The sequence below is a fragment of the Neopelma chrysocephalum genome, unplaced genomic scaffold (assembly GCF_003984885.1).
Source record: "Neopelma chrysocephalum unplaced genomic scaffold, ASM398488v2 Primary Assembly neopelma1_74, whole genome shotgun sequence".
In the NCBI taxonomy this organism is placed as follows: Eukaryota; Metazoa; Chordata; class Aves; order Passeriformes; family Pipridae; genus Neopelma; species Neopelma chrysocephalum.
Genome location: NW_020897735.1, coordinates 5,566,780 through 5,579,841, shown reverse-complemented (window position 1 = coordinate 5,579,841; position 13,062 = coordinate 5,566,780). Strand labels below are relative to the sequence as shown.

At 45.3% G+C, this 13,062-nt stretch overlaps 1 protein-coding gene across 2 annotated transcripts in view; it reads right to left on the bottom strand.

The window, feature by feature from the left end:
- The window catches only part of ABL1 (ABL proto-oncogene 1, non-receptor tyrosine kinase), a 78,664-nt gene that overhangs the window by 12,772 nt on the left and 52,830 nt on the right, over window positions 1-13,062 (bottom strand). For both annotated transcript variants that reach the window (XM_027687736.1, XM_027687737.1), the window contains exons 2-4: window positions 10,230-10,403; window positions 9,185-9,480; window positions 3,521-3,793 (exon numbers count right to left, since the gene is read on the bottom strand). In XM_027687736.1, the coding sequence (XP_027543537.1) occupies window positions 3,521-3,793; window positions 9,185-9,480; window positions 10,230-10,403 (743 nt within the window). The remainder of the gene's footprint in view (window positions 1-3,520; window positions 3,794-9,184; window positions 9,481-10,229; window positions 10,404-13,062) is intronic.

The following is a 13,062-nucleotide window of genomic DNA, read 5'->3' as shown; positions in this document are numbered from 1 at the left end:
GAGCTGAAAAGGAAAAAAAACGTGCTTGTTCCTAACAGGAAAAAAAAGATAACGTGAAATAAAAAGTACAACAAAGGAACAAGAATGAACATAAAAGGAAGGACACAACACAATCAAACGCTTGAGAAGCTGCTGAAATTCAGGTCTGCAGATTCAATGGGCAGGAACAAGAACCCACCCCCCCATCCCAGACAGGGAGGCACGACCGATGGCAGCTACTCTGTGACTGAAAGTCCAAGGTTTCACAGATTCATTTCTGGCATTTAGAGCCTGACCCATGACGTAACCACTGTGGGCAGACGTGTCACTACCGATTTGCTGGACTCCATAAAGTTACTTGGCACAGCACAAACCCAAGGAAGAGACAGTCTTGCTCAAAAGACATATTTTTCTGAAGAAAATATGCCCCAAATGGCCGGAAGGTCGTTTCAAAGTGGTGCAAAAAATACAGATCTATTCCTAAAGCAATGTTTCTTTCTATATCCATATTTTTTTTCATTGATGGATTAATGTTGACAGGCTACATGGACAAAGTGTTTTAAGGAAGGATTGGAAAGGATTTACTGCTGCTGGTGAGAATGATAACAGTGGGCTGCCACGGTGAGATCCAGCCAGCTCCCTGCTCTGCAGTTAGCACGGAGAACATTTTTCCAACAGTTTCATTCAATCATTTACTATTCATTGCCAATTAGCTTGATTGGCAGCTGCAATTTTTCTGAACACACTGTCAAAACTAATAGTCCAAAGGTCCTTGTGAGCAGGACCTTAAACTGTTCTCTTTGGCAAAGGAAACTGGGTTAATAATCCAGGTTGCAAAATTACCCTAAATACGCCTTGATCTTATTCATGCTACACAAACCCTGGAAGGTTTCTCCTCTGCATAGCTGCTCCACTGTTTGAAATCTCCTACCTCTGAGTGACCAAATTAATAGGAAGGACACATACAGAGAACCACTGTAACAATGATCTCTCTGAAAACCTGATCTCGTGCAAAGGACCAGCCTTAACCGGCTTCCAGATCCCAATGGAAGAAATAAAACAGTTCTGGCTGTACAGTATTTTCCTAGCAGAGCACAGGGCCATGCCATGGCATTAAGGGACACTGGGGTTGTGTGTTGTCTAATTTAAAACACAGGTTTCTCTGCTGGGGAAAAAATAAAAAGAAAAAAAGGAGAGAGAAAAAAAAAAGAAAAAGCAGGAGCAGTCCTAGTGGCTGCAGACTCAAGGTGTGCAGTGAGAAATGTGCTGAGCTGACCAGCTCATAGCAGTTCAGCCATTAAATGGCCCTCAGGAGAACACGCTGTGGCCACAGTCACAGCAGGATGAACTTGGTCCAACACTGTGCAGGTCACAGAGCTCTGTGCCCCCTTCCTGCAGCCAGTGCCTGCCTTGTGCCCCCTTTCCAACCCTGGGGGTAAAAACACAAATTCAGAGTGTGTCCCTTATAAATACTGATGTGTCCTGTGCAACTCGTGGAGCTGCCAGTGATGCATTTTAATGGGAAATATCTCAGCACCAAAACACTGTCTGAGGAACAGTGTGTGCTGCTTGAATTGCCTCCTTCTAGAGTTCTGTGCCAGCCATGAGCTATGTTTAGACACTTGATAGAAAACTGAACAACAAATGGGTGTTCATAAGCATCATTATTCAAAAAGATGCTGGAAGGACCTTTTCTCTCCCTCTCTCTGTTAGTCTGCCCTCCCCTTTTTCTTACGGAGATATCTGGAGTGGATGGGGAAGGAAACAAGGAGAGTCATATAAAGTTTTGAAAAATATTATCTCGGAGGAAAATAAAATGAGTCATCTGAAGGGTTGTGCAGAAGCTGTGAAAACCTTGTTTTCCCCAGTAGAACTGGGATATAAATGTGATTTAAAAATGTTTCCAAAAACTTTGAAGAAAGCTATAATCCCACCTGTCAGGCAGTACACTAATGGATTTTAAAAGGTGGATTATAAATTCGCTTTTAAGGATGGTTTTAGCGTGCATAATTGCGGGTTGGAGTGTTTCTCAACTCTCTCTTCTTGGTTGTTCTTACACTCCCCAGTGGAACATGCTGCTCCATGCTACATTATGAACCACTTTTAGCAGTGTTTCATTAAATATTTATTTGATATATTTGAAACAGCCATGGTCTGTATTAAGGTTTCTCCTTTGCACAAACAGATTTGATGGGATAACACACAATTTATCTTTGTTGAGGGGTTTTAGAGAGAAGAGAATGAAAGCAGGATGAGAAGTCTGAAGGCGTCGGGAATCCTCACACTGCAGCTCACAGCAGGAAGATGTTACATCAAGCAGCGTTCCAGGAAAGCACTGAGCTCTCCTCAATAGAAAATAGGTGTTTTGTTGAAGCTGGTCACATCCCAGCTCACCTGCTCTGCAACACTCCCGAGTGATCCCGAGCAGGGACAACACTAGATGTCACTCGCTCCCTGTGCAAGCAGCACTTGGACTCCCCCGCTGGGAGCAACAGCAGGAACCTCCAGAGTACAAAAAAGGCCAAAATGAAAATACTTTCTGCAGTCATAGCAACCCAGAAGTACTGAGGCAGCCACTGCTCAGAGAGTAAGGATGAAATATTTTCCCTAAATCAAGGAAAGGTTCTTCCCCTGGCACTGAAGCATCTACACAGTTCTCTCCACTTCAAAATTTCCACTGCAAAAAAACCAAAAAGAAACAAACAAAAACCCCTGTTCTGTTTGTTTCTGCAAGACCAAACCACGTCCCCATTCGAGGAGAAAGAACATGGTGTCAAGTTCGCATAAACTCCTATTAAGCAATCAAATGCAATGTGTGCAGATGGTGCCAGAAGATCTCAAGACAGTTTTATAAACATAGATGAATTAAGCAATGACCTTATGAACTCACAGAGCACTATTTGCATTTCAAGAGACAAGGAAACCAAGACACAGAAATCAGGGAGCAGAGCCAGCAGCAGAACTGATTATCCAGTTCTTCATTAAAGCCACTTATGAATTTTAATACATCTTAGCTTGGATACCCTTTTTCCTCCTCTTGTGTGTTTCGATCAGAAGCAGCTGTGAACAATTGCTTAAGACTTCCAGGTACACAGGGAGCTTGTCTTTTGGGAGAGACGCCACATAAGACAGAAAATCAAAACAAGTAAAGCCTCCCTGAAGCACAGCCTTTGAATTTTGTGTTGACTGACTCATAATCCACAATTTTCCTTAATACATCAGATTGTGCTGGTGTGTTCATCCGTGAACAGCTCACCTTTACCACACCCTGAATGCGACACACCACTATTTACTTTTCTAAGGTTTCATCCATTCTAAAGTAAAAACTGTGCTGTTAACATCCTCCTTTGTTTACATATGAGTGTTTCACGCATCACATAAACCGTAGTAGGATCAAGCTCCTTCAAAAATTAACCATTCCAAGCCTACAGCACACAAAGGAAGGCCCGACATCAACCCAAATTTCTAACCAGGGCTAAGGGCAGGGCAGCCACCCCGAACTCGTGCTTCCTGCTGGGAATATTCTGAGATTGAGTCCTACCTTTAGAGTCTTCACGGCCACTGTGAGGTTGTACTTCTTCCAGACTCCTTCATACACCTCTCCATACTGCCCTCCACCCAGCTTGTGCTTCATGGTGATGTCGGTTCTCTCGATCTCCCACTTGTCGTAGTTGGGGGACACGCCGTAGATCGTGGGCTTGTTGCGCTTGGGCGCCGGGTAGTGCAGGGTGGTGATGAGCCCATCTGCCACGGTGGAGTGGTGGTGGACCAACTCTGCCAAGGTGTTGAAGCGGCTCTCTGAAGACACATACAGCTGGGAAGCAAAGAGACACAGAAAACTCATTCAGGACACACACACTGCGGTAGGAATACGCTCATACGTAGAAACTACATCGCAAAACTGTGAAAGCAGAGTGTTGCGTTGCTTCTACTCAAGCTGCAAGAACTATGAGCTCCACAAGGTCTTGTAACCAGCTCCAGAGCCCAGAACAGTCACTGCTTACACGGGAAAGGCATCGATTCAGGAGAAAATACATGCACTTTGCCAAAACAAAACAGGAGGAATGACTGCAAATAGCACCAGACTGACATGCTGCTGCTTGAGGTGTCTCTTTTCAAAAGGCTGGTCAGTAAAGACTGGGGGACATTTCCTGGAGGGTGGGGGGTTGTCAGCCTCAGTGTCTCAATTTCACTATTTCTATTTGGGTTATGACATTTTCGCCTGCCTAAACTCTCCTTGAAGTGTCCTTGGCAAAATGGAGGTTTCCCTGCTTTTTCCTAAGCTTCTGCAGAGCATTAGCATGAAATCAGGGAGCTGGTCTGCTCTGTCCTTTTGATGGGCACTGGTCGATAGCACAGAAGTAAAATCATTACCACTGAATGAAAACCTGCTGCGAGGCATGATAACCCATATTTGTTACCTTCTTAACATTTATACAGAAGATCCATTTTAAGCCTAAAATCCTAGTAAAGATAACAGACAAGTGACTCCCTCCCACCAGAGGGAAACTATCTCCAATTTTCATCCTCAAGCCCAGCCTTCTGCCAGGCAAGGTGACAAAAGCTAGGGATTTAATTATTTGAAAAGTGATGCTGGTTACACCTGAGGGAGAGGGAGAAATCTTTGCACCAGAGTGCACTTTGCATCATAGTCCAGCCTATGCTGGACACAGAAGATGGAAGAGCTCCATTTCTCACAAAGGATCAAGGTCTGGCAAGGGACAAACTCGCAGGAGTAGCAGCACCATGTTGGCCACCCAAATTTCTGTCCAGTCTACACACTATTCCTACTGCTCATATCACATGCCAATAGCTATGATCAAACTTCCCAAACGCCTCTGACTCGCTGGATATGCACTCAACAGGTTCTGCATGTGCAGTGGCCATCTGTCAGGGATTTCAGGAGGTTGGGAAGTTGACGGGGCTGCCAGGCATCCAAAAATCCCAGGCTTAGGGTCAAATTCTGTCTCTTCCACCTGGACAGAATTGCTGGATGGAAAAAGAAAATGCACCCGTGAACTTCCAGCAATAAGCAAATATGTCTAACAGAAAAGGGAGATGCATTTGCAAGAGGGGAAAAAAAAGGTGTGCAGGGAGGGACAAAACAACCCTCAAACTCGAGTAAAGTCTTTGTACTGGAGACTGGCAATTCCTCTATGGATACACCTCCTTTGCAGGCATCTGTTTACTATACAAACTCACAAGGAGAATGAGAAGCACTGGAGAAACCCAAATATTCTGAGGCATATGGGAGCACAGGCACTACATGCAAGAAAAGGTGAGGGAAAAGAGCAGTTCTATCATCCGAGGAAGGAGGAGTGATGGATGAAAGTGCCTCTCCCCCTCAGCATCCTGCTTGCCCACATCCCTGCTCAGGTTTATGAGGATGAGCCACAAATTTATGTATGTCCAGTGACTATTATGGTCAGAATTGGCAAAAGCTGCCAATCTATGAGTGTCATGGACTTATTTGGAAGAGCTGCAGAAAGGTAAAATGCTCAGCTCAGGCACACTGTAACCGGGAAAGGGGAAAACAAACACAGCAGTGAACGACCTCGCAGATCAGTCACAGGTTAGACTGCAAGGCACAGGGAGGCCACTGGCTTTCCAGCTATGGCCTTTGTAACACAACAAGGGCCCCTGGAAGGGTTCTGGGAAGTGAACACTAAATAGCATTTGTCATCCAAAAAAGGCAGCTGTGCTGTAGAAACCTACCTCGCTGGTGCTGGGAGATCACAGCCCTTGTTAAAGGCTTTTCGGTGTGCAACGGCATTCAGAGTGCAGGGTTTTACACCCTGGCCTGGAGAAATCTACCTTCCCTTCACTCTTGTTTTTCTTTTGCTACAGATGCTGATAAAAAACTCTGGGGGAAACTTTAACTCCAGAAAATAAAGGCATCCTCCTGGGAAGCATGTTCACAACCCTCTACCAAAATGAGTTGGATATTGTTTTGGTAAAGCAACCAAATCTCATTTCAACACCATGGCTAAAAAAAACCCCAAACCAAAAAGAAAAAAATCTCCAAAACCCCACAACACTTTGCATGGTCAATGAGGTGAAATCACCTTAATAACAGATGTTCTGAGAACAGAAAAGTGACAACATAAGAGGCTTTCACAGCTGCTTGGTGCGAGCGACCAAGCATTAGCTGGTACAACCACAATTTAAAACAAGCCATGCCTGTTTGGGAACAACTTGAAGTACTTGCAGTGGTATGGGCAGCTCACATGTTACACCGAGGATTAAAATCTAAAAATATGGATGTAGAGAAAGCTGAACTCCAGGATTACTTCGAAGTATTAGAGAAGATGAAGAAGGAAGCTGCCCATGGTTTTATGACAGCTTATATCTCATAAGAATTAGAGATATCTGTATTTAGTGTGACAGATTATATGATCTTGTTACAGAAGGAGAAGAGGCTAAATAAATGGCCAAAGGTTTCAGAGAAAACCTGCATCAGGATGGAGGATATCCACACCAAAAAAACCCATGAAGGTCCCTGATAAAGGAGTGAGTCCGCATCCAAGTTCAGCCATTGGAGGGTCCAAGAGACTCAAGCAGGACATGAATCCTGATTCCTTCATGCTGAAGACAGCAGGATTTGAAGAACTAGCTGGACAAGGCTGTTTATTCAGTTGGTTACTCAATAGGAGGCTTTGCCTCAAGTACTATCAAGTCAGGAAAACCAAGTCCTCTGTACCACGGAAGTGGTTTACCAGATGACTGGCTGCACTGTGCCAGCCAAATCAAGCAAGCTCACTTTTAATACCTTCCTTAAAAAAAACCCCAACCAACAAAACAAAACATTAGAAGGTGGTCCGGAAGAATATGACCCATTAAAATGGGAAATAAAGTAAAAAATCCTGGAGAAGTTTTTTTTAAAGTTGTTGAAGCCCAGTGCATTCGGTATCACCAGTACTAAAGTTAAGACATACAAACCTCTGATCTCCTCCTAGTCCCTTCAACAGGACAAAGCCTGGGTAAGGCTTTGCAATGCAGGACACACATTCCTCTAACACCTCTTTTTCCTAAAGCATGTTCTCTCAGGCAAAGAGAGAACCCCACCAAAGCCATTCATCCTTACTGGAGAACTTGCAGACATTAAATTCCCTGGACAGGCTGGCTAATGATACAGCAGGCTGGGGAGGCCCCAGGTGCTCAGGGCAGGGAAGGTAAGAGCTTTCCTTCGGCACAGCCACGCTCTGCTGCAAAGCCAGTAACTGAGTGTGACACGAGCAGCTCAGAGCAGGAACCTGCTCCAGCAGCTTCCATTCCGCAGAGGGACAAACAGGGATATTGGCTGCTTCTCCCCCCAGCTCCTCAGCTTTGACAGCCAGGGACAGTGTGTTGAAAGAGCTCGGTGTCCCCCAGCCCAGCAGCAGAGTGGGCAGCACATCTGGCACTAAGCTGTCACGATTCACTGCCCGGCTCGTTAACACAAATTGAAAATGATGGGGTTTAACACGCCAGGCTGCAAACTGCAGCCTGTGATGCGTGGACATGGCAAACTGCCCCTTCTGCAGGGAGGCTGGCACTTGGCACAACATCAGGAGGACTGTGGTACCTCTTCACTTGCCCCTGCGTGCAGAGGCGAAGCACAAAAGCCACAGCTCTCCCAGCCACTGCTGCTGCTCAGTTTAGCATTTCCAGCCACCATGAGCTGCAGTGCATTGTTCCGAACTGCACCTTTTCTCAAAAACACCAATTCAAGCAACTTCGTGGAAAATGAACAGTTAACCTGGCTAATACAGACCTGAATGGATTATTGCAGCTCTGCAGAACCGTGTTTCTGGGATAAAAACAGCTCTGCTGGGATGAAAGCCCTCACATGCCAAACCCTTTTACAGCTCAAATGGAGAACATGTGCTATCTCCTCATGGACACGTGTTTATTTACACCAACCGAAGGAGGATTCGGTTCAAAACATTCACATGTGAACACTGCTCATCTGCCAGCATCTATGGGAATAGAGGGACTATCAGCTACAGAGACAGGAGGAGGAATAATATTCCAGATTGCCATGTAGTCCTTCAAGTATGCTGCACGTCACAGTGCTGCTGCTGACCACAGAGTGTGTCTACATGGGAGGAAAAAGGAAGAATCAAAGCACCGTAACTTGGAAACACATGGTCAGAATTGTCTCAATTACAACCTGTTTGCTAAAGCAGGCAAAAAGTATTTCATCACTGAATAAAATCTGTTTACCTTATTAAAGGTTTCTGATAAATAAGGAACATGATGTACTGGTTCCCTATGTTTTCAAGCTAAAGATTTTGCTGACAGCATTGCTGTAAGAAGAGTGAAGCTCTCACAGGACAAGGGAAAATTGGGCACAGTGGGCCACTACTGTGCTTGATTATTTTTATTTTTTTCTTTTGAAGTGATTTAATGGCACAGAATCTGTCATCTATTAGATGCTGGCAAGAAGAGCCTCAGCAGCCATGCTCCAGACCCACACTTCAACTTCTGCACAGGATCTAAAGAGACACTGCTTAAAATAGATTTGTTAAAAAAACAATGTTTTCCGAAATCCAATGCCAGTAGAAGTGTTTCCATGAAATTGAAACAAAAATCTGTGGAAAACTACACTTTTATGCTAACATTTCTCTGCAGCATCCACAAAGCACGGCATTGCAACACTGCTACAGCACACAACAATCTAGGGAAAAAATGAAGGAACTAGGGACACAGCCCATATAAAAGTGAAAGTGCCTACCCGTCTCCAATGATCACGCTGAAATACTGTAGAGAAATCAAAACAGTAGTTAAAAATACTGCAGAATAGCTCAAAAAGCATTCTGTCCCTAATATTTACAGGATTACTGTAATAATTACAGCAACAGGTGCTGACTTTACTATTTGGCAGTCAAAGAGATTCTCTTTTGAACATAAGGGACAAGAATTCATCCTCAGAATCTCTTATTAATGATTTCCATTACACTCAGCTCTGATGTAACTCTAGTATCTTCCACCTTAAAGTGTTTCACTGCTGAGCTGTTATTATATCACAGTTTGCTAAAGGAGTAAAAGTGTTTTGTCCCAGCCACGTCAGAATCTCAGAGTTTACTGTAACTACAGATGATAAACGCTGTGCTCAGGGTTCAGAGCTGCTCAGCTCAATTGCTGCTGTTTGACCTCGTGCAGTCAGTGGACAAAAGCATCCCAGCAAGGTTTTCCCTCACGGTTTGGATGTCCTGGAGCCTACCTTGCCGTCGGAGGCGGTGTTGATGCGGTAGTGGTACACCCTTCCTTCGTAGCGCAGGGAAATGGATCTCTGGCCCGGGCTGCTCTCGCTCTCCCGCACCAGGAAGCTCCCGTTGATCCCACTGCTCAGGAGGTACTCGGCAGCATTCCGTGACACCGGTCCATGATACCAGGAATGCTTCTCCAAACTGTTCACGGGGGTGATGTAGTTGCTGGGGACCCAGCCCTGCCCGTTCTTTGTCTGGGCCTCGCACCACTCCCCGTTGTGATTGTAGCCCAGGACACGGAGCTTTTCACCTTAGAAAACAGAAAATGTATTTGCACATGGCAAACCTGGCAGCTGAGGACAAAGATAGGTTCTTTCTGGCTAACAGATCACTAGTAATCTCCTAAAAGAAGAGGTATCTGACTCAGCAGGGAGCATGTGTTTCTCTTCAAGCTTGAGTGGACCCCTCCAAGCCAAATAAAGTCACATGCTTCAGGAGATTTTCAGGCTCTCGTGCAGTTCTGCACTAGCTCCGATACTGCTTGAGCTTAAAAACTGAATCCAGCAAATTTTATTTGAACTGAGTTGGTTTGATGGAGCCAGGAGAGAACTGGAGTGGATAAACAATAAAAAAGTAATTTCAATTAGCAAGGTAAGTAGACGTAACTTGGAGTACATGTAGTGTTTTCTTACTCAATCCTTCTGGTCCTTATACCTATATACACAGTCATTTGTCATACAGGGACTGTGTTTTGGAGAACTATGAAAATAGAGGCCATCTCCAAAATCAGCTTGGTTTAATTTCTCAGTTCAAATTCTTGCTCCTAATGGAGACCTCCGCTTTGAGAAACAGTTTCTTGTCCAATGCAACCAAAAAAAAAAAACCAAACAGTTTTAACCTTTAAAAAGGTTATGATTTTGTGAAATATTTGTATTTGTTTAAGGAGAATCCCCACAGTAAAAAACAACTCCATAGGGTTTAGTGTATAACTCTGTTATTTCACTTTTCTTCCTATGCCTTCTCACACATTCCCAGTGCCATTCTGCCCAGTAACCTTACCTTTAGTTATGCTGAGAGTGTTGTCCCCACTCGCCACAAAATCATACAGTGCAACAAAGAGATGGGGATCATTTTCACTAGGACAGGACAGAAGGTTTTCCTTGGAGTTCCAGCGAGCTGCTTCACTCAGACCTTGGGGCTCAAAGTCTGACACTACCGGTCTCTGAAGGGCTTCTGGAGGAGAAGGAGAGAGAGAAAGGAAAAACCAGGTTCATTTTGGCTGATAAAAGCCATCTGGTCAACCCACGCACTCTGACTTTCTAATTTGCATTGTTTCTTGACACGTGTGCTCCTCATGCATCAGAGGATAGATATGGACAGCTCTTTAACACAGATCTCCTGCCACATAGGCAGGACACTCCTGTTCCAGAGCTGTCCTCCAGCCTTCCCAGAGCCCCCAGCTCCTGCCTCCCACAACACACAGGAGAAGGAAAGTCCCTCTCCCTCCCTCCCTCCAGTAAATGCAGCTCACGTAGGCTGTTTGCTGCCTGTAAATCCTTTGGCTCACACCTAGCTGCTGGAATGGTTAGATGTGAAAACAAACCCAAGACCTTTAAAAGGTAAATCCCTTAATTATCCTATAAATGAAATGGCCAGAATGTGTGGCACAGAGAGCCAGGCAGGGTGAGATTTATAAGACATGGTATTTAAAGAGTTAGGTATTTCTGTTCTTCACACTATTTTTAACCACTTTCTTCTTATTTGAGGACAAGGTAGTGCCTTTTTTGTTGCCCCCTCTTGAAACCAGAGCACAGCAGAGAGCACACTGTGCACAATGAGCTGTCTACATTTTTAGGAACCCTGAGATACCTCCAGAGAAAGAGATTCCTAGAGATTGAGCTACACAGGTGAGTAAAAACCAACCCCCAAAAGTTTTTTGCACACTGCAGCACACTGGGCATATAATATTCTGTGATGATCAGGCAAGTCCAAGTCCAACAAGGAATTTTGTTGCAGTTGCTCCTGCAAACCGCCCCCGCTCTGGACAATGAGTGAAGAGTTTGGGGCAGTGATGCCCCAGGTAGTTGTGCCCCCTCACTTTAACGTGCCATCCCCAGATATTCTGGCAGCCCCACGTGTGACTGTGTTAGCATATGAAGACCAGGACAATAAGTTGTGAAACTCTTGTTTTCTGAAGGGTCATTTTCCATCTGGATGAGTTTTTTGAGCGAGGTCACAGCACTGCACACAAAGCACTGCGTCAGTGCAGCTCCGGGGACAGGAAACGCGGCACCGTCACATCAGCCCCTTGCGCCACAAAACTGCTCCTCATTACACAGCAACAGCCCCCACCTGCTGAATCCCTCCTCTGCACAGGCAAACACAGCAGGGCTTTGGAGGGAGAAATACCTGGCCAAATGGTTCCTACATTATCAGGTCACCTGGGAGCACAGCTCACTCTTTATATTTGTAGATTCAAGAACTGATACAACTGACACCAGAAAACATATGGAAGTCAAGTGTGGATTGGGACAGGTCCAAAATACATTCCCCAGTGGAGCAATGCTGAAAAAAACCACGCTCCCAACCCTGCAAACACTAACAATACACAATATTTTCTAAGCTTTGGTGGTGTAAGTGCCACTATTCACCCACAGACAATCTGGCGTCCTCCATGTGTTGGTCAGGTCACCACTGGAAAAGGCTCTCTGGGTGGTTATTTATGTACATGAGTACTACTGTATTCTTTGGAAAACACAGTATCCTATATGTGAACAAAACAGCAAATATAGATACTGCTGGGTCTGTTTTCCCAGCTAAACTGTATCTGCAGGGAGATATATTTTTGAAAGTGAAATAATTCCACTTTCTACACTCTTCCAAAGTAAGAAATGTGTTGGGTGGGTTTTTTTAAAGCACATTGACATCCTTGCCTCCCCTTCCTGTGTGTCCTGCAGGAGAATATATTTTAATAACCTGAGTTTGTTTGAAGAGGGACAATGAATAAAGAAGGAGGAAATCCACTTTTAGAATAAGCTATAATCATTTCACCATGAAAACGCTTTGATCCTGTCAAGCCCATTAAGCTCCCTTATCAAACACAGGGCACTGCAGTGACTGGAGATACTCCAAGGAGTTACACCATCAGTAAACACCTGGAACAAACAGACAGCAGAGCTGCAAGCAGCACATACACAACCTCAGCGAGGAGCCAGACCGTGATGCTCTCCCCCAAACACGGTACAAACCAGCACATGCTGCTCCGTGGGATGGACCATAACCTCTGTTAGGAAGGAAAATGCCTCCCACATGGGGCATGGATTCGACAGGAAGGCAGGAAATCCAAGGCAGGCTCCCCTCCAACTCCAGTGCGATCACAGCCCAGTGAAGGACGGATCATGCACAGCCACGGACGGGGATGTGGGAGGAAAGCCAAGCGCTCCACAAGAATCCCTCCCTCGTGCCCAGGGATGCTGGGACTGACTCACTGCACACGGATGCCAAGGTATGTGCTTCGATTCATCTGTGAGACAAGGCTGTGCCAAGCGCCAACAACACCCACAGGCTGCAGCGAGAGAGTCGGGGAAGGCAGGTTTTGCTCGATGACATTCCTACACACACTGACTCAGTGATAACGTCTGCAAACCCAAGGACCAACAAGAGCAAGGGCTGTTAAATACACATATGAGAATGTGCAAAACTGGAAAACCACCCCAGCGGCCCAGGATGCCCATATGCTCTGTATCCCCCAATTTGACCTCGCTGTGCAGCAGCCACCAGCACCCCAGTGTGGGAACATGCTGAGCATGAACCCTGCTGTGCAGGACAGAAGGATGGGGAGACACCAGACCCAACTCTGGGATTGGGTGGGGCTGGTGTTTCCAGAGGGTAG